Raw genomic sequence first — 21842 nt, 5'->3', positions numbered from 1 at the left:
CTTTTGGCAAACTCCACGTGGGTTGTCAGGTGCCTTTTACTGAGGAGTGGCTTCCATCTAGCCACTCTACCATAAAGGCCTGATTGGTGGAGTGCTGCAGAGATGGTTGTCCTTCTGGAAGGTTCTCCCATCTCCACAGAGGAACTCTGGAGCTCTGTCAGAGAGACCATCGGGTTCTTGGTCACCTCCCTGACCAAGGCCCTTCTCTCCCGATTACTCCCGGTAACTGTAGTTCAGTTACCTTTGCTTTCTTGGGTACAGGAACAACAAAATACCGCAAAGTTTCCTTAGAGCTAGTCGCGTGGCCGCCATCTTCGTCAGCGCCAGGGTAGAACTCTGCTAACCATGGTTACCATACCGTCCCATCAGTAAAATGAGAAAACACTGTACAGACCTAGGCCTACCTATAGCATTCTATAAGGGTTATTCTATAGGTATGTGGCGAAGATGCAATACTAAGCCCCATTTGTGAATCCGATGCCATTAAATGTAGGCTACATTCAATTTTATGAAGTGCTTTATTAATTTGGACTTCTGATAAACAGAATTCAAATCATTAATAAAGCCCTTATTCAATTAAATGTAGCCCACATTTAATGACATCGGATTGACAAATGGGGCTACACTAGGTGAAATCTCGTGGACAGATGCACGTAACATAACTGATATAATAGCATCTGTCAACAGACTGCGGGACGCGACGACTAACAAGTAACTTTGTTCCGGTGCACAGATTTTTTTTATCGAAAAATACATACACATTTGTACAAATCACAAGTTTGTAGGTTTTAGCATCTTTCGAATTGGGGGGGACCTTTGACCCATTGACTTGCAAAGAGAGGGGGTGGTGCTCCTCGTTCCGCTTCTGTTTTCTAGTATATTTTCTGTCTACCCCAGAACTTAATCAAGCATCTGAGCAATTACCCAAGATTTTAGTTCTGTGTGTCCGAGATTCCAGCCATTTCAGACCGCTTTCTTTCTGCATTATGAATGTTTGTTCATGTTTCCCCAAATTAAACTTATTTTCTGTTAAATCTGCATTCCATATATCGCTAACATTACATTTAAATCCCCTACCGTTTGTTGCAACATTGTAGAAATGTCTGTTACATTTTGGTATGATACATTGTTGAATTTAATTTACCATTTCCTCTCCTCTGAGATGTTTAAAGTGCACATGAACATTTGAAATACGAGGTAGGCGATCATTTTATTTCGAACAAATGTGTTTATTTGCTGGAGCTCCTCATCTGTAGGCCTACCTTTCAAAATTACGAGTGCGCGCGAATTGTCAATTAAAGTTCCTTTATGGACGGGTTATGATTATGATTGTCTGCTTTAGACTATTATTATACAATGTGCCAGTTCAGTGATTTAAATGTCATTTTGACAGTGGTATGTCCCAGGGAAGGGCTACAAGAATATACCCGCCTGTTTCAGCGTTCTTTGTCAGTTCAGTCTTGGTAATTGTGAGGCTGACATGAAGCCCCAAACTGAGTCTTTATGGAATAGACAGGTTTGCCTGCTCCAAGGCATTTTCTTTTCATTGAACAGTTATAGCGCCTTTTGAAAAGTGTGTAAATATAAATTGGGATTATATTGTAAAAATTGCCAAAAACTCTGGACCACTATCATCTGTTGTACAAACAACTTCTGCACCTGCCTGCGTCCTGCAACATTTCTGCACTTAATTAAAAAAATTGGAGGCCCCTTACACTTCAGTGTTGTGATGCAAAAATTCTAGCAAAATGCATAGAATTAAAAAGGTATTGTCAGACATTATTCATTCTAATCAGTCATAATATAAGACAAGTACTGGAAACAACAGAACACTATGAAAAATCTGGCTTTAGATAAAGTACGACTGGAATTTATATATAAATGCCTGGAATATTTCAATTTTGGAGAATCTCTTATACAATGGGTTAAAGTTATGTATAGTAACCCTAGGTGTAAAATAGTAAATAATGCCTACTTCTCAGAAAGTATCAAACTGTCAAGAGGAGTAAAACAAGGTTGTCCACTATCAGCATATCTATTTATTATGGCCATCAAAATGTTAGCTATTAAAATCAGATCCAACAATAATTACAAGGGGCTTGAAATCCAGGGCTTAACAACAAAGGTGTCATTGTACGTTGATTAATCATGTTTTATTTAAAATCCACAATTTGGATCCCTCCATTGCCTCAGAGGACCTAGATAATTTGTTTAACCTCTCTGGAACACAACCAAATGATTATAAGTGTACTACATTACATATTGAATCACAAAAAAAAACAACGCTTATATTACCGTGTAGTTTACCAATAAAATGGTCTGACGGTGAAGTGGACATACTCGGTAACCATATCCCGAAATAAATAAATGATCTCACTACAATACATTTCAATAGAAAGTTAACAAAAATAGATAAGATCTTGCTACCATGGAAAGGAAAATACCTGTCTATTTGTGGAAAATTCACCCTCATTAACTCTTTAGTCATATCCCAGTTTACCTATTTGCTTATGACCCTGCCTACACCTAACAACTTGTTTTTTAAATTATATGAGCAAAAAATATCAAATTTTATTTGGAATGGCAAGCCAGACAAAATTAAACGGGCCTACTTATATAATGAATATGAATTCGGAGGGCAGAAATTATTAAATATTAAAGCATTGAACCTCCCACTAAAGGCTTCAGTCATACAAAAACCCAATTTAAATCGGAACTGGTTCTCTAGCAGATTAGTAAGAATGGCTCACCCCGTGTTCAAGAATGGCCTTTTCCCCTACATTCAGACTACAACCTCTCACTTTAAGTTATTTGAAAATTAAATCTCCAAAATATCGTTATTTTTAACACAAGCCATAGAAAGTTGATTGCAATTTCAGTTTAATCCACCAGAAAAGACAGATATTTTATTTTTTATATTTTTTAATTGGGGGAAAAATAATGTTTTAAAACAGTATAATCTTTGTAAATGAAATCATAAAAAGGACTGGTGGAGTTGTCACACATGCAGCTAAAAACATATGGAAATGTCTGCTCTATCCAAAATTACAAAAATTGTAAGTGGAAGGGGGAGAAAGTAAGGAACTTGTCTGTCATTAAAGACCAAAATTGGTTAAAGAAAATAGTGCTAAATAAAAGAATATACCAGTTTCATGTCTTAAAAAGTAATACAGCTGTGCCATACAGATTGCAAAATAGTTGGGAAGAGATTTTCGATGTACCAATTCCATGGCACATGGTTTATGAACTGACAGACAAAACAACGCCGGATTCAAATCTGAGAGTTTTTCAATTTAAATGATTATACAAAATTCTTGTAACCAATAGAATGGTATATATATATATATATATATATATATATATATATATAGGGGATACAACCATTCCAACTCTGCAGATTTTGCTGCGAAGAGAATCATTAGATCATTTGTTTTGGTACTGTCCATATGTAGCTTATTGTTGTTCGCAGGTTCAGGAATGGCTGAAGAATTGCAACATTTACCTGGAGTTAACTCTGCAAATAGCACTGCTGGGTGATCTGAAAAGTCATAGTCATTCGATCAATAATATAATAATGCTTATCGTTACTTTACAATCTGTAGAAACTATGAGAATAGAAAGGTTCAGAACCTTTGTGAAACATCACAGCACAGTTGAAAAATATATGGCAAATAGAAATCAAAACTGGATGGTGTTCAGAGATAGATGGGAGGGGTTGAGGGTAGCTGAAGGATGGGACTAAAAACAAACAAATTATAACTAATGTAAAATATACTGTGTCCATAAAATGCATGTAATATGTACAGTTGAAGTCAGAAGTTTACATACACCTTAACCAAATACAGTGGGGAAAAAAAGTATTTAGTCAGTCACCAATTGTGCAGGTTCTCCAACTTAAAAAGATGAGAGAGGCCTGTAATTTTCATCATAGGTACACGTCAACTATGACAGACAAATTGAGAAAAAAATATCCAGAAAATCAAATTGTAGGATTTGTAATGAATTTATTTGCATATTATGCTGGAAAATAAGTATTTGGTCACTTACAAACAAGCAAGATTTCTGGCTCTCACAGACCTGTAACTTCTTCTTTAAGAGGCTCCTCTGTCCTCCACTCGTTACCTGTATTAATGGCACCTGTTTGAACTTGTTATCAGTATAAAAGACACCTGTCCACAACCTCAAACAGTCACACTCCAAACTCCACTATGGCCAAGACCAAAGAGCTGTCAAAGGACACCAGAAACAAAATTGTAGACCTGCACCAGGCTGGGAAGACTGAATCTGCAATAGGTAAGCAGCTTGGTTTGAAGAAATCAACTGTGGGAGCAATTATTAGGAAATGGAAGACATACAAGACCACAGATAATCTCCCTCGATCTGGGGCTCCACGCAAGATCTCACCCCGTGGGGTCAAAATGATCACAAGAACGGTGAGCAAAAATCCCAGAACCACACGGGGGGACCTAGTGAATGACCTGCAGAGAGCTGGGACCAAAGTAACAAAGCCTACCATCAGTATCACACTACGCCGCCAGGGACTCAAATCCTGCAGTGCAAGACGTGTCCCCTTGCTTAAGCCAGTACATGTCCAGGCCCGTATGAAGTTTGCTAGAGTGCATTTGGATGATCCAGAAGAGGATTGGGAGAATGTCAGATGAAACCAAAATATAACTTTTTGGTAAAAACTCAACTCGTTGTGTTTGGAGGACAAAGAATGCTGAGTTGCCTCCAAAGAACACCATACCTACTGTGAAGCATGGGGGTGGAAACATCATGCTTTGGGGCTGTTTTTCTGCAAAGGGACCAGGACGACTGATCCGTGTAAAGGAAAGAATGAATGGGGCCATGTATCGTGAGATTTTGAGTGAAAACCTCCTTCCATCAGCAAGGGCATTGAAGATGAAACGTGGCTGGGTCTTTCAGCATGACAATGATCCCAAACACACCGCCCGGGCAACGAAGGAGTGGCTTCGTAAGAAGCATTTCAAGGTCCTGGAGTGGCCTAGCCAGTCTCCAGATCTCAACCCCATAGAAAATCTTTGGAGGGAGTTGAAAGTCTGTGTTGCCCAGCGACAGCCCCAAAACATCACTGCTCTAGAGGAGATCTGCATGGGCCAAAATACCAACAACAGTGTGTGAAAACCTTGTGAAGACTTACAGAAAACGTTTGACCTGTGTCATTGCCAACAAAGGGTATATAACAAAGTATTGAGAAACTTTTGTTATTGACCAAATACTTATTTTCCACCATAATTTGCAAATAAATTCATAAAAAATCCTACAATGTGATTTTCTGGATTTTTGTTTCTCATTTTGTCTGTCATAGTTGACGTGTACCTATGATCAAAATTACAGGCCTCTCTCATCTTTTTAAGTGGGAGAACTTGCACAATTGGTGGCTGACTAAATACTTTTTTTCCCCATAGTACATTTAAACTCAGTTTTTCACAATTCCTGACATTTAATCCTAGTAAAAATTCCCTGTCTTAGGTCAGTTAGGATCACCACTTTATTTTAAGAATGTAAAATGTCAGAATAATAGTAGAGAGAATGATGTATTTCAGCTTTTATTTATTTCATCACATTCCCTGTGGGTCAGAAGTTTGCATACACAATTAGTATTTGGTAGCATTGCCTTTAAATTGTTTAACTTAGGTCAAACATGTCGGGTAGCCTTCCACAAGCTTCCCACAATAAGTTGGGTGAATCTTGGCCCATTTCTCCTGACAGAGCTGGTGTAACTGAGTCAGGTTTTTAGGCCTCCTTGCTCGCACACGCTTTTTCAGTTCTGCCCACAAATGTTCTATAGGATTGAGGTCAGGGCTTTGTGAAGGCCACTCCAATACCTTGACTTTGTTGTCCTTAAGCCATTTTGCCACAACTTTGGAAGCATGCTTGGGGTCATTGTCCATTTGGAAGACCCATTTGCGACCAAGCTTTAACTTCCTGACTGATGTCTTGAGATGCTTCAATCTATCCACATCATTTTCCTTCCTCATGATGCCATCAATTTTGTGAAGTGCACCAGTCCCTCCTGCAGCAAAGCACCCCCACAGCATGATGCTGCCACCCCCGTGCTTCACGGTTGGGATGGTGTTCTTCGGCTTGTAAGCAACCCCCCAGAATTCGGCTGATTTCTTTTGATTTTCCCATGATGTCAAGCAAAGAGGCACTGAGTTTGAAGGTAGGCCTTGAAATACATCCACAGGTACACCTCCAATTGACTCAAATTATGTCAATTAGCTTCTAAAGCCATGACATCATTTTCTGGAATTTTCCAAGCTGTTTAAAAGGCACAGTCAACTTAGTGTATGTACATTTCTGACCTACTGTAATTTTGATACAGTGAATTATAAGTGAAATAATCTGTCTGTAAACAATTGTTGGAAAAATTACTTGTGTCATGCACAAAGTAGATGTCCTAACCGACTTGCCAAAACCATAGTTTGTTAACAAGACATTTGTGGAGTGGTTGAAAAACGAGTTTTAATGACTCCAACCTAAGTGTATGTTAACTTCCGACTTCAACTGTATAATAATAATTATGATATTAATTATAATAATCTGCCCTTACAACTGCTACAAAGGTCCCTATTTTACACAGCCCACGAAAAACACCTAAGCATATTTATCATAGGTGGTTGGTGTGGATGAAGAGTGCAACATAACCTGTTGCACTCTTACAGTTTGTCTGTTTAATGTAGGGTAGAGTAGAGTTCTATCGATGATAGGCCCACACAACATCCCATTTGAATTTTCACAGCTTTTACAGCTGACACCAAGGCACAAAGGACTGTAAAAAATATCACCACTAAAACCTTCTACGATATCGTTAACTAGTTGGAAGTGAAACAATAAAAACGTGAAAAGAGGTTGAAATATGAGAACTATTAGCTGTGAAAACATTTCAGTTTATGATAAAATTATTGGAAATCAAATCTATATCAAATGAATTGTCTTTAGCCATGTGAAGGCAGTGGGTAGATAGATGCAAGGTGCTTTTGGCAGCGGACCTAACGCATGTACTGTAGAGCTACATGGCTGGGCTGTGGTGAGAGTTATAGAGGAAGCGTCTCACAGCTAGGCCAAAGCCTGTCCATTATGACTCAGAAAGAACACTATCTAATACCACACACACACAAAGACAACAAGACAAACATGTCATGAGGAACCGAGTCTAAAGCACATAGTGGAGCTCAGCATCACCATAGCAACTTAATACAGGCCTATAGTAAGTACACATCACATGCTCCCAAACAATTCATCAATCTGAATTGAATATAATCTTAAAACAAGACAATCTATTTAATTCATAACCAGCAGCGTAGAAGAAACATATCACTCCACACATCCCCATAGACTAGAACCCAGGCCAATTTTAAAGGAAAGGGGAAATCGATCAAAAATTGCAAGTTGTGATCGATTCCCTGTTTCGATATCTGAAACCCATTTTTCTAAAACAACAACCTGTCAAAATCACAAGATTCAATTTGCAACAAATATATCTCTCTGGATCTCCTGTGACCCTAACAACCTCTCCCAATGCCTGGCCATTCATCCATGTCATAACCCACTTCCTGTACCCTACAACTCTCCTGTCCAATGAGGAGGTAGTATACAGCTGTAGCAGCACACTTATCCAATGAGGTATCAGCATTTGGTTGTTCCATGGGAGCTGAGGGGAGTGTAATGTAGATGTGAGCTCCTGAGAGCCTGGCTCCGGATACGAGTCTGACCCTGGATCACTGAGAGGGAAGCCAGTTATTACAGTACAGGCCCAAGGTTTATGAGTTTGGTTTTAAATCTAATATCTTCATTACGTCCAAAGATAACTTTCCCTCCTTATTCTGGTCAGCTCAGCAGCTGCACCACTGAACCATCCACAGAACACCTCTTTAATGTCAGGACTGAGGGGGAAAAAGAGAGAGCTGGTGTAATATATACAACTGTTTTTACCTGATATTTGACTTAAGGGTGGACATTGGATATCAATGTGAAATATAGGTTGTTTTGTTTCCTATAGGCTACTCAGAAAAGTTGGAACCGTTCTTTGGTGGCCGGAATCATTTCCCTGGTTATTCTATGTTTTTCTGTTCCTCTCTTCGACTGGTGGAATGTTTGACCATCACAAATATAAAGAACAGCTGATGCTGGCTGCTCAAGGTTTGGACTCAGCGTTTCCCAAAACAGTCCCTGTTGGGTGTCGCTGCTGGAACCTGGGTTGTTGTGGTTAAAAATACAGTAGATTGATCTATTTGGTGAGTCACAAGAAAATGAAAAGGGGGTGGATCTGGATCATAATGCAAAAACTTTCATAAAACATCTACTCCCTTAACTTTCCCTCATCCCCTGTGAGTGATAGTGATAGAAGACTCCAAACACTGGAATCTATGCTCCCAACTAAGTGTGATTTTCTTAGTCAACATTCCAACCCTTAACCTAGCCTTAGATCTTCACCAGGTGTCAGTCTGTTGACTGTTGTAAGCCTGTTTTATGTCCTGTTATATTGGTGAAACAGCCTGGAAGTCCGGGGCCAAGCCTAATAACACCACAGACATACCTAATCACCAGCTCCACTGTAGCCTTACTGTACCAATGTGGACTCTGACTCATGCCATGTCTGGTGAGCATGCGACTCTCACTAATGTCTGTTATCTGCAGTCTCTAAGAGTTTGCTAGTATTTGACCTAAACGGGCATGCTATTCACAGCTTCTATAAAGGCAAACGTTTCTGTTGCTGAAGTGTCTTGATAGTATAGTCTGGCAGTGTGTATGATACTAACTAGGCCGAGGAAAAAAACAGTATATTCAGGTCTATCTCTCTCTCTCTCCATCCAAGGCAAAGCAATAAGGAAGTGTGGTGTAACACAAACATGCTCATGTTATGTTACCCACCTTCATTTTCAGATGTTGGGCATGCAATCTGTAGTACCAAATCAAACGTCCTCTCGGGAATCTCGCTGTAATAAAAACGAGATTGTCTTTAGCTAGGAGCAAAATAAACGTCTGTGTACAAACAATTTATGGTATGCAACAATTGCTAACTAGCTACATCAACAATATATGCAATATAGTTTCACACAGTTAGACAGTTAGCTATAAATCGTAGTTATAAATCGTGATGAAGCAGTTCATATAAAGGAATCTGTCGAGTTCGCTCTGTGAGCTGGCCACACATCAAAGCAATTCGATTCTCGCGTGATTCATTTGATGGTCGAGAAATAACTTGATGATAGCTAGCGGCAGCTGACAATTTAGCAAAAATTCGGAGGGAAATGCCTTATACCTACAAGTCTGTATTGATACCAGATGATAGTTTACTTTAGGACCCTTAAAAACTAGAATATAGGTGAGCTTGATCCTAGGCTAACAGGCTCCTTAATTTAGCAACTTGATGAAGATGTATGGCTAGCCGTTAGCAGGCTTGCTAATTGGTCAGCTAGCGCGAGACAGCACTAGGCTGACCCAAATGCTAGCTCAGCATGCCAGACAGCCAGCTAAATAATTCCACTGTTAACTATAGATATCTTAAATCACGCCATGCGTTTTGTTGTACAATTCACACACTTTTAATAACGGTCCATAAAACATTTATGTATAATCTATAAGTAAATAAACTCGTCTCTTACTTTATTCTGCTGTCCATGGTTTACAACATCTTTGCTTTGCTGTTCGAGACCAAGCTTGCGTTCTGAAGCAGCGTGAGGTCCGTAACTTGTTCAACCTTTCTATATGATACCTGTCGATAGTAAAGACATGCTTCAAATATGTGTTGTATCTAGTAGCGATGTGTCTTCCTTGTTCCTGATCTGTGCAGCTGGCCGTTTCAGTACCACGGTATTGGCCATTGCTAGATGGGATACGGTTTATGTCAAATAGACGTTAAAAGTGTATTTACTTTAGCTAACCCGAACCCTTTTCCTAACCTTAACCCTAATTATCTTAACCTGTGACGTTAATTATCGTAACCTGGTGTGTAAATTCTCCTAACCTGCTACGAAAAGTACATTATTGTCAATTGCAACATATACTGTATCCCGTCTAGGCTAAACCCACCGTATTTCCACAACAAATACTACCAGGAAGTGGCTGTCAAATTTAGTGACGTCACCTCGTTTGATAAAAACATTGGAGTGTCCCCCAAATCCTCAGAACAGGAGTGGTTTCATAATTTCTCCCTCCTTGATTAAATCTGATTTCCTTATCATATTGTTTCATAGTAAATGTTTAGTAATGGAGTTGAATGTTTTTTTATTACACAAGTGGAATAGGGACTGCTTCTTACATTTTAGTCATTTAGCAGACACTTATCCAGAGCGACTTACAGTTAGTGCATACATTTTATATATATATTTTTTTTCATTTTTTTTTTCGTACTGGCCTCCCGTGGGAATCGAACCCACAACCCTGGCGTTGCAAACACCATGCTCTACAAACATCCCTGCCGGCCATTCCCTCCCCTACCCTGGGCCAATTGTGCGCCGCCCCATGGGTCTCCTGGTCGCGGCCGGCTACGACAGAGTCTGGATTCGAACCAGGATCTCTAGTGGCACAGCTAGCACTGCGATGCAGTGCCTTAGACCACTGCGCCACTCGGGAGACTTCTTCACAAGTAAGAGCAGTGATGTGTACATTTTAGTCATTTAGCAGATGCTCTTATCCAGAGCCACTTACAGTTAGTGAGTGCATACGTTTTTTTTCATACTGGCCCCCCGTGGTAAACGAACCCACAACCCTGGCGTTGCAAGCGCCATGCTCTACCAACTGAGATACACGGGGCCCCAGGATATGTGTAATATGTGTAATGTTATAGGCTACGGCATGGAAGTCGCACCCTAGGTTGTTCTTGTCTGTTATTCACCTTCACTCGACTGCCTGGATCTGATGTCATTTGCAACAAACATGACCAGAGCTTTTTGATTGTTGTAAAATGCTTCTCTTAATGCAGAGGAATTTCCTGTGCTGCATATTTTGGGCATTGTGCATGCATTCCACATTTGCTGCAGTAAATAGGCTATAATTCACACACAACTCTTAGCAGCCCAGCCGAAGATGCTGACTCATTATATTAACTATTGGGAGGGAGCCCCTGTGTTAGCCCATATTTGTCCCGTGGTAAATTGAAACCAGTGCCTGCCTGTGTGTGTGTGTGTGTGATGTGCATCTCTCCTAGCCCTCTTGAGAGTAGACTTGGCTGGGAGCCAGTTTCCTGCAGGCAGACTGAAGGTAATTAAGTGGCAGCAGACTGGGACATGCTGTTGCAGGTTTCTCCTATGATATGATAATGGAAGGATCCTGCTGGTGCTGTCTCACCCTTCACAAAAGCATTACCTATATGCACAATACACACAGGGCTGGTGTCAGGAGGGAATAGCCTACTGTGGATTAAATACACCACTTTATGTGGTTCAACGTTTATTTTATTTCTCTCTGTGTGTGTCTGTGTGTGTGTATAATAGGGATGGTTTGGTAAATCATGCTTGTGTGATGGGTAACATTGCCTGAGAGCTGAAGACTATAGGCTTTAGATCAGCAGGGTGGCATATAGTCTTGTGGCATGCAGATGACCCAGTCAGTCACATACACAGGGTTGGTTCACAGTATATTTTATTTCAATCTACAGTTTATAAGGCAAGCATACACAGTGCAGTGGCTGTTCTATACAAACTGCCCACTGTAAATTATTTGAGGCAAAAAATAAAAACGTATTAGGATAAACCCTATTAAACAGGACAGTTGTAAGGGTATATAATGACAGTGATGTCCATTGGAAATGTAAAACATTCTAGCATACATACCAAAGATAGAGGATCAAAATAAAATGCCACCAGAAGTCTGGAATTCCAGTTCCAGTGGCATGCATTGAAATGTGTGCCCTTTTCGTGGCTTTCTTTTGCAAATTACTATGAATTAACATACTTATTTCGTAAAACTTGTCAATGCTAAACATCATATTAAGGTGTGGGACACTCATTGTGTGACAAGAATTTGTCTGTCTACAATTCAACTGTGGGAACATGGCGTCTCTCAACACCAGAAAGAGCTGGCCGCTACTATACAGAGATTGTTTTTGAGGAGATTACCTCTGCCCTTGACTTACAATTAAAACCTGTAATTGAATCATTGGCAGTGCTCACTGCTAAAGTGGATACCTATTCAACCGAAGTGGAAAGTTTGGAAAGGACAGCCAATGCAACAGAGGTGCGACTTCATGACCTGGAAACAGAGCGAGCTAGGTTCGAAGGCATAATCAAACTCCAAAAAGAGAATCACTCGAAAATCATTCCTGTGAATTCAATGTGCGGGTCACAGGACTTGAACTGGTGTGGAAGCGGGCAACCCAACTTCCTTCATGAGCAATCTTTTCTATGAACTGTTGAAACAGGAGAAGCTGGGTCCCATGCCGCTGATTAACATTGCGGATCGCACGGGTCCTCTCCGGAACGGATCTCGCTGTATGATTGTACAGAGCCACAGCTTTGAAGTCAAGCAGAATCCAGGGTCTGACCAATGCAAAGAAGAGGATCAGCATATACCCAGACCTGAGTGCCGAACTGCTGAAACAGAGGGAGACCTACAATGAGGTGAGTTCCCAGCTATGCAAGCTAAACCTGAGAAGCAGCTTCATCCACCCAGCAAAACTCATCTTGACCTTCCAAACACAACGCACGCATTTTAAACTGCCAAGGAAGCTCAAGACTTCTTCGAGAAGCACATCAAACCCAACACACAAGAGGACAAGCCGACAGATGCAACTGGCTCGTTATTCAGGTAGCTATCCATTCACAATCATGCAGCCTAGCCTATGGCTATGATGCTTCCTTCAGCATAAAGGCGGCTGGCTACAAGTTCCACCCTTTTGAACGACGGAGTCAGGTTTTTTGGGGCAGCACACACTTTTGTCGAGATCGTCGTTGCCTTCCACCCAGAGAGGAGGTCTGCCTTGTGTAGTGTATATCCACTAGGGGGCTTGGGGAACCAGAGTAGCTTACCAAGCAAGAGGGTCCAAGGCACTCTTTGACTGTAGCTAGCGACAACATTTTAACTTCCTGATCTGGTGTTATGTTCCTTTTTGTTTACAAATACTAGCTAGCTAGCTAGCTAGTTAGCTAGCTATATGTCTAGCTAGTCTGGTGTTCTATACTTTACAACGCTACTTTTTAGGCATCTTATTCAACTGTTACCATGCACCGGCAACAAAGATAGCTCAGATGTGCGAGTGCCTTTTGAATTTTAGCCACAGAAGCAAACATGTCTCTCTATGAATTGCAATTGCTAGATCTTGTACAGCAAGAGCTTGAACTGCTCTTACTACACAGGAGGAGAAGAAGAAGAAAAACGACTGAGAAAACGGCAAGTTCGTCCACTGAACACTACAAGAGAGGGGACGATGGAGAATACATTGTCTCTTGTCCAACCTATGTGAAGCATTTAAGTTTTTGGTGAGTGGCAGCACAGTAAAGTATCGCTGCGATTTATAATCTAGGAATCTCAACAGTTTGTGCCATCGTCACGGAAGTGTGCCAGGCTATCTGGCATGTCCTGAAGGAGAATTGTGTTGATTATCCCGCGGTGGCAAAATGGGCAGAAATAGCCAGAGAGTTTGGGGATTGTTGGAATTATCCGTTTTGTGCAGGAGCTGTCGACGGAAAACATATTCGGATCCAAACTCGGGCAGCGAGTACTATAACTACATTTTACATTACATTTACATTTTAGTCATATAGCAGACGCTCTTATCCAGAGCGACTTACAGTTAGTGAATGCATACATGTTTTTTTGTTTTTTATACTGGCCCCCCGTGGGAAACTAATCTACATCTCTGCCGGCCAAACCCTCCCCTACCTTGGACGACGCTGGACCAATTGTGCACCGCCCATGAGTCTCCCGGTCGCGGCCGGCTGCCACAGAGCCTGGATTCGAACCAGGATCTCTAGTGGCACAGCTAGCACTGTGATGCAGTGCCTTAGACCCCTGCGCCACACGGGAGTCAAGGGCTTTTTCTCAATGGTCCTGATGGCAGTCTGCAATGCAAAGTACCGCTTCACTCTGATCGACGTGGGTGCATACGGTCGGGAGGGAGATGCAGAAATCTTCTCACGAAGCAAGTTCGACTCCCAACTCATGGCAGGCCAGCTGCCGCTACCAAACACAGAGGGCTGGCCGGGACCCAAACACCGAGCCCATATGGCTTTGTGGGAGAAGAGGCATTTCCTCTGAGGGTAAATATGATGCGACTATATCCAGGTAAGATATGCTAAATAAATATGACTATACACATGATGTGAAATGTATCCCAATATAGACGTTGTAATTATATGCCTCACATAAAAGAGGATGGGGGACTATGTCCAAAGCATAGGCTACACAGTTGTTACAGTACGCATTTGATAGCCTTCCTATTAATGTTCAATACAAATGGAAATGCTTATTTTATTCAAGGGTTCTTCTGGCCTTGATGACGCCAAGAACATCTACAACTACCGCCACTCAAGAGCCAGAATAATTTTACAGAACTGCTTTGGGATCCTTGCTGCAAGATGGAGGATCCTGGGACGAGCCCTTGAGGCCGAGCCCTTGAAGCCCTTTTTTCCCTCATCAATCTACACACAATACCCCATAATGACAAAGCGAAAACAGGTTTATAGACATTTTTGCAAATTTATAAAAAATTGAAAACATAAATACCTTATTTACATAAGTATTCAGACCCTTTGTATGAGACTCGAAATTGACCTCAAGTGCATCCTGTTTCCATTGAGCATCCTTGAGATGTTTCTACAAGTTGATTGGAGTCCACTTGTGGTAAATTCAATTAATTGGACATGATTTGGAAAGGCACACACCTGTCTATATAAGGTCCCACAGTTGACAGTGCATGTCAGAGCGAAAACCAAGCCATGAGGTCGAAGGAACTGTCCTTAGAGCTCTGAAACAGGATTGTGTCGAGGCACAGATCTGGGGAAGGTACCAAAACATTTCTGCAGTGTTGAAGGTCCCCAAGAACACAGTGCCCTCATCATTCTTAAATGTAAGAAGTTTGGAACCATCAAGACTCTTACTAGAGCTGGCCGCCCGGCCAAACTGAGCAATCGGGGAAGAAGAACCTTGGTTGGGGAGGTGAAGAAGAACCGGATGGTCACTCTGACAGAGCTCCAGAGTTCCTCTGTGGAGATGGGAGAAACTTCCAGAAGGACAACCATCTCTGCAGCACTCCACCAATCAGGCCTTTATGGTAGAGTAGCCAGACGGAAGCCACTCCTCAGTAAAAGGCACATGACAGCCCGCTTGGAGTTTGCCAAAAGGCACCTAAAGGACTCTCATACCATGAGAAACAAGATTATCTGGTCTAATGAAACCAAGATTGAACTCTTTGGCCTGAATGCCAAGCGTCACGTCTGGAGGAAATGTGGCACCATCCCTACGGTGAAGCATGGTGGTGGCAGCATCATGCTGTGGGGATGTTTTTCAGCGGCAGGGACTTGGAGACTAGTCAGGATCGAGGGAAAGATGAACGGAGCAAAGTACAGAGAGATCCTTGATGAAAATGTGATGAGTGTGATAGAAGGAGTCAGGTGCAGGAGGGTAATTCACCAAATACAGAGTTTATTCCGTCGTACACAATTGCGCTGGATAGCGACACACGAAAACAGGCACAGGGGAAACTATCTACCCGGGCAATACAAAGTGCGAGTAGCTCCACCGAGCTACACTACTCTCACAAATAACAATCACCCACAAGGACAAGGGGGGGGCAGAGGGAACACTTATACATGGACTAATGAGGGGATAAGAACCAGGTGTGTGTAATTGACAAGACAAGACAAATGGAATGATGAGATATGGAGCGGAAGTGGCTAGTAAGCCGGTGACGACGAACGCCGAAACCTGCCGAACAAGGAGGGGAGGCAGCCTCGGCGGAAGTCGTGACAGAAAACCTGTTCCAAAGCTCTCAGGACCTCAGACTTGAGCAAAGGTTCGCACCAACAGGACAATGACCCTAAGCACACAGCCAAGACAATGCAGGAGTGGCTTCGGGACAAGTCTCTGAATGTCCTTGAGTGGCCCAGCCTGAAAATAGCTGTGCAGCGACGCTCCCCATCCAACCTGACAGAGCTTGAGAGGATCTGCAGAGAAGAATGGGAGAAACTCCAAATACAGGTGTACCAAGCTAGTAGCGGCATACCCAAGAAGACTCGAGGCTGTAATCGCTGCCAAAGGTAATTCAACAGAATACTGAGTAAAGGTTCTGAATACTTATGTAAATGTGATTTCAGTTTTATTTTTAATACATTTGCAAACATTTCTAAAAACCTGTTTTTGCTTAGTCATTATGGGGTATTGTGTGTAGATTGATGAGGGAAAAAAACAATTTAAACAATTTAATAATAAGGCTGCAACGTAGCAAAATGTGGAAAAGGTGAAGGGGTCTGAATACTTTCCGAAGGCTCTCTCTGATTACAACCTCAATGATGCCTGGCCTGCTCATAACCCTAAAGCAAAATAGTACTATTTCTATTCAAACAGGCACAAAATAACAATTTGACATATGAGCCTATCTGATCATCATCATGTGTTTTACTGTCAGGCACAAATGTCAGAATCTTCTAAAAGAGCCACAAGATGGGCTTTAATGTTTCCTTACTACAAAATCCTAATCTTTGTGAACAATTTAAAACTGAATTAGGTGAACTACTATCAGAACCAAAATTAATCACCCAAAGATTCTCCCATTTCTATAAAGAATTGTACTCCTCTGATTGTAAATCCACACCAAGCCAGATTGAGTCATTTTTAAAAGATATAAGAACTAATCTTCTCTCAACTGAAGAAGACGGCTTGCTGGCACCCCAAATATCTCTCCATGAATTAAAAAGGGCATTGGATAACATGAATAAAGGCAAATCACCTGTTTGTGACGGTATTCCTCCTGAGGTCTATTTAACATTTTAGAACCATTTAGGTCCACTGTTACTTGAAATGATTAAGACAGCCGTTCACAAAAGTTCATTCGGAAGTGACGTAAATACAGCACTCATTTTGCTTTTATTTTGAAAAAGGTAAGGATGCCACCCAGTGTCCTCGAACTTTGATAAACACAGATATTAAACAACACTACATGATCAAAACATCGAACATGAAGCTCCCGACGAACAGTTCTTGTGCTGACATCGCTTCCAGAGGTAGTTTGGAACTCGGTATTGAGTGTTGCAACCGAGGACGGACGATTTTTACGCGGTTAGCGCTTCAGCACTCGGCGGTCCCGTTCTGTGAGCTTTTGTGGCCTACCACTTCACGGCTGAGCTGTTGTTGTTCCTAGATAATATAAATAATAATATAATAATATGCCATTTAGCAGACGCTTTTATCCAAAGCGACTTACAGTCATGCGTGCATACATTTTTATGTATGGGTGGTCCTGGGGATCGAACCCACTACCCTGGCGTTACAAGCGCCATGCTCTACCAATTGAGCTACAGAGGACCACCCATACGATAGATGTTTCCTCTTCACAATAACAGCACTTACAGTTGACCGGGGCAGCTCTAGCAGGGCAGAAATTTAACAAACTGACTTGTTGGAAAGGTGGCATCCTATGACGGTGCCACGTTGAAAGTCACTGAGCTCTTCAGTCCCCAGTCCGCCTGGCCTTGCTGCTATTCCAGTTTCAACTGTTCTGCCTGCGGTTATGGAACCCCTACCTGTCCCAGACCTGCTGTTTTCAACTCTTAATGATCGGCTATGAAAAGCCAACTGAGATTTATTCCTGATTATTATTTGACCATGCTTGTCACTTATGAACATTTTTGAACATCTTGGCATGGTTCTGTTATAACCTCCACCGGCACAGCCAGAAGAGGACTGGCCACCCCTCATAGCCTGGTTCCTCTCTAGGTTTCTTCCTAGGTTTTGGCCTTTCTAGGGAGTTTTTCCTAGCCACCGTGCTTCTACACCTGCATTACTAGCTGTTTGGGGTTTTAGGCTGGGTTTCTGTACAGCACTTCGAGATATTAGCTGATGTACGAAGGGCTATATAAAATAAAATTGATTGATTGATTGATTGATTCAGTAAGGCAATTCTACTGGCAATGTTTGTCTATGGAGATTGCATGGTGGTGTGCTCGATTTTATACACCTCTCAGCAATGGGTGTGGCTGAAATAGCCGAATCCACTAATTTGAAGGGGTGTCCACATACTTTTGTATATATAGTATATTTCATTAAAACATTAAACATATGTTGAGGATGAGCCTATACAACTGGATAAATGTGGTAAAAAATAACATCTGATTTCCAATGTTGAAAGCAAACCATTTCACTGAAGTTCTCACATCCTCTTCATTTCCGACCACAAACAACCTTTATTTTAATACACATGGATACACGTTGTGTTATCAGTCTGGGGCAGAATTAACCCACCACTGTCACTCAAAATCAGTTGTCACATTACATTAGCTGGATATGCACAGTAGACGCATAGTAAACAAACATGGCTCAGAGCAGAACATAACCTTGAAAGGACCAATTATTGCCCACTCATCAACCTCATGTTTTACTTTTTAGTCATTTAGCAGACGCTCTTATCCAGGGCGACTTACAGTTAGTGCATACATTTTCATACTGGTCCCCTGTGGGAATCGAACACACAACCCTGGCATTGCAAGCGCCAGGCTCAACCAACTGAGCTACATGTTTTAAATGTGTAATACAGTGCATGCATACTACAGTAAAGTATTGCTGTGTTTGTTCTGTAGCCTACATTGCTGTTTTCTATAGGCCTGTCTCAAACAGTGATCTTGTTCATGTTCTGAAATCCTTGATTTTGTGAGAAGTACAGTAGGGCATATGTGAGCAATCTTTGTTGAGAATTCCAGTAATTTTCCTGGCTGAAATGTGTTGGATACTACAATAGCTTTTTATCATGCAGAATTTGACTTTCATTATTTCTATATATCTCATAGCAATACAATTTCAATACAGGAGGGGCGCCATGAAGATCATAGGACTGCTGGATGGTCACATGGCAACAAGGACAGAGGAAACACATGATACAATGTATCGATTTGACTTTACTCTGCTACATTTTAGCCTACAAGTTGCTGTAACTGTTTCATATTTTGCCGCACCAATGTGTCGGAGGAAACATTGTCGAACTGATGACCGAAGTCAAACCCTCCCCTAACCCGGACGATGCTGGGCCAATTGTGTGCCGTCCCATGGGTCTCCCGGTCACGGCCGGCTGTGACACAGCTTGGGATCGAACCCGGGGCTCATTGTTGAATTAGCGATTTCCAACTTGTTGTGTAATGTTTATGTCCAATGAGCACCGATACATTTTATCTATAATTTATCTTCATATGACAAGGATTGAAATGGATTTGCCAGTAGATTGCCGACTTGATGCATGATGATGACTGCTTGTCTAGCTTGCTAGCTAAGATTTTGAAAGTATGATGTTGACATGATCAGTCCAATCAAAGCTAAGGTAGATATAACGTGATTTGACGTCATTTTATCTGTGGCCAATGACCTTGAGCCTTCTTGGATGGGCACTTCTAATGTAAGTCTATGGCAGCACCCAAGGGGTATGAATTTGCTCTACCCATAGATTTTGCGGTGACATAATGTCCCCATGAGTGACAGAACACTGAGCTAATCACGGCGCAACTAGAGAACATTACCAACCCCTACGCTCCGTATTTTCCGCTGGCTGCCCCACCACCACAGAAAGCACTGAGTTAGGCTGAAACACCTGCATTTTGGAGCTGCCTTACTCAAGAAAGCAAAAAAGAGGCTTTATTAACTCAAAGATTTTTTAAAACATTGTTTGCAAACTGATATGTGACACATTGTTACGAACCCCGTGGCTTTAAAAGTCTAGGGTGGATGGAAAAGAGACCCGTAACATAATTCATGCAAATTAGAACCGTGACATGGAAACAGTGAGAACAAAAAATACACGACAACCATAAGCTACCGTCAAACATAAAATGTTTATTTTGAACACACTGTAAAGGTTTGGGAAAAAGGGCTGAGCAGGACCCAAGAAATGAAACAATAATGTAAAAAAAACCTAAACTGATCTTGCCTGCCTCAAGAACCGCTAAGCTACTGCTAATCATACAAAAATTACAGTGGGTGGTCCGCTCAGGTCTAACTAGTGTTTTTAGACAATTTTCTTTCTACGGGTAATGTATGCCCAAGGGCAACTTGCTTAAATCCCCTTTTCCCAGAAACACACAACAAAGTTACCAAACAGAGTAACCAGCAAATGAGTGAGTACACAAAACACAGGACACCACAGTATCCATATTCACATACGGAAATAGTCTCTCCCAACAAACACAACTGACTGGCTTTTAAAACAATGGGAGGTGTAAGTGAAAAACCAGAAACAGGTGGTGCAATACAGAGGAATGTCCACTGATTGGTCCACCTCAGCAATCAGCAGCCAAACGGATGTCGGACAGGTGGGACACCCCCAACGACCACCAATCAGGAACATAAAGGACACCTGTGATTAGGGCAGAAGGAGAGGAAAAACACAAAAACACACACAGGATACCTGTATCCGTAACACACATATTAATGCCAAAATAACATGCAAAACAGCTCTGCCCCACCTGCCCTGAATGACGCGTCGCCACTGCAACATGGGCTAGTCGTTCTCAACTCGAAGAAGTAAACATCAAAGATGTTAGTAACCTATTTCCTTTAGCAATATTATGTTGTTTTGCCATTACTCCACGGGTTGATCATACAACATTCTTAATGAGCTGTTATAATCATGTTAACTCAGGACATCTTACAACAAGGTTCCCAGCTAGCACATAACGTTATGAGAACCATATGATTCTTAGAGCTTAGTGAGAGTGTGGTTTTCCTATGGTTATTGAACGTAACAAAAAAACGTAATTTGCTTGGTATTTCATTACATAAACAGAACATTTCCTAAAAGTTCAAACATGGTTACATTTAATTTCAAATTGGTTTAATGTTCTAGCAAGTTCTCCAACTGGTTTGACATTGGGAATGTTCTTAGAATGTTAAAAAACAACGTTATTTTGTGGGAATTTCAGCAGTAACGGTACGTGGGTAAAATCACTGAGCCAAGCCAGTAAAAAAGCCATAATACAACCTATGTTGTGATAATTGCATTGTTTGCTCTTTAACCCATTTGTTCATACATCACTGTGGTATACAATAAGGCAGGGGTCGGCAAACTTTTTTGTGTGAAGTGCTAATTGACTATTTATTATACAATTTTGAACGATCTGCGTGCCAGTTATGATTTTCATATGTGCATTACAACTAATTGTGTCTATTGAATATCTTAATTGCCCACAAACGGAATAATTCTATAGCTTGCTAAACAGAGGCGATGTCCATTAGCACCTGGGCTTGATCTTGGAACACAGATTCTCTTGGTGAATGATACAGTGACATAGCTGGGGCACGGTCAGTTGTAATAGTGAATATGATTTTAATATCGACACCTCTCTCCTCAAAATGATCTGTGAAGGCTTTTGCTACAGCTTCAGTTTATAAACTGGCGAAAAGAAGAGAGATAATAAACTTCAAGCCAAGGCTTAGCACGCCACGCAAAAAAATAAATAATGAAATAAATATATATATCAATTATTATAATAATGTTTTGGGTGGCTTGCCAAGCCTTGGCGTACCAAGGCAAATACCCTTGTGTGCCCTTAGGTGCCAACCGCTGCAATAAGGCTGTGACAACAAAAAGACAGCAGTCGCACAATGGCGGAATAAATTCAACTACACATACATTTGTTTCATCACAAAACCGGAGAGCAACATCTATCCGGTGAAGCAAA

The 21842-nt window shown here is 41.4% G+C and overlaps 1 protein-coding gene across 1 annotated transcript in view; it reads right to left on the bottom strand.

The window, feature by feature from the left end:
* The window catches only part of LOC311149286 (DENN domain-containing protein 1B-like), a 161105-nt gene extending 151280 nt beyond the window's left edge, over window positions 1-9825 (bottom strand). The window contains exons 1-2 of the mRNA XM_084186414.1: window positions 9633-9825; window positions 8899-8963 (exon numbers count right to left, since the gene is read on the bottom strand). Of these exons, the coding sequence (XP_084042540.1) occupies window positions 8899-8963; window positions 9633-9649 (82 nt within the window). The 5' untranslated portion in view covers window positions 9650-9825. The remainder of the gene's footprint in view (window positions 1-8898; window positions 8964-9632) is intronic.
* Window positions 9826-21842: the final 12017 nt, after the last annotated feature.

This window comes from Coregonus lavaretus (genome assembly GCF_964263955.1).
Source record: "Coregonus lavaretus genome assembly, chromosome: 21".
NCBI classification, from domain to species: domain Eukaryota; kingdom Metazoa; phylum Chordata; class Actinopteri; order Salmoniformes; family Salmonidae; genus Coregonus; species Coregonus lavaretus.
Note: the sequence above shows the minus strand (reverse complement) of the source record. Positions and strands in the feature narration are given on the sequence as shown.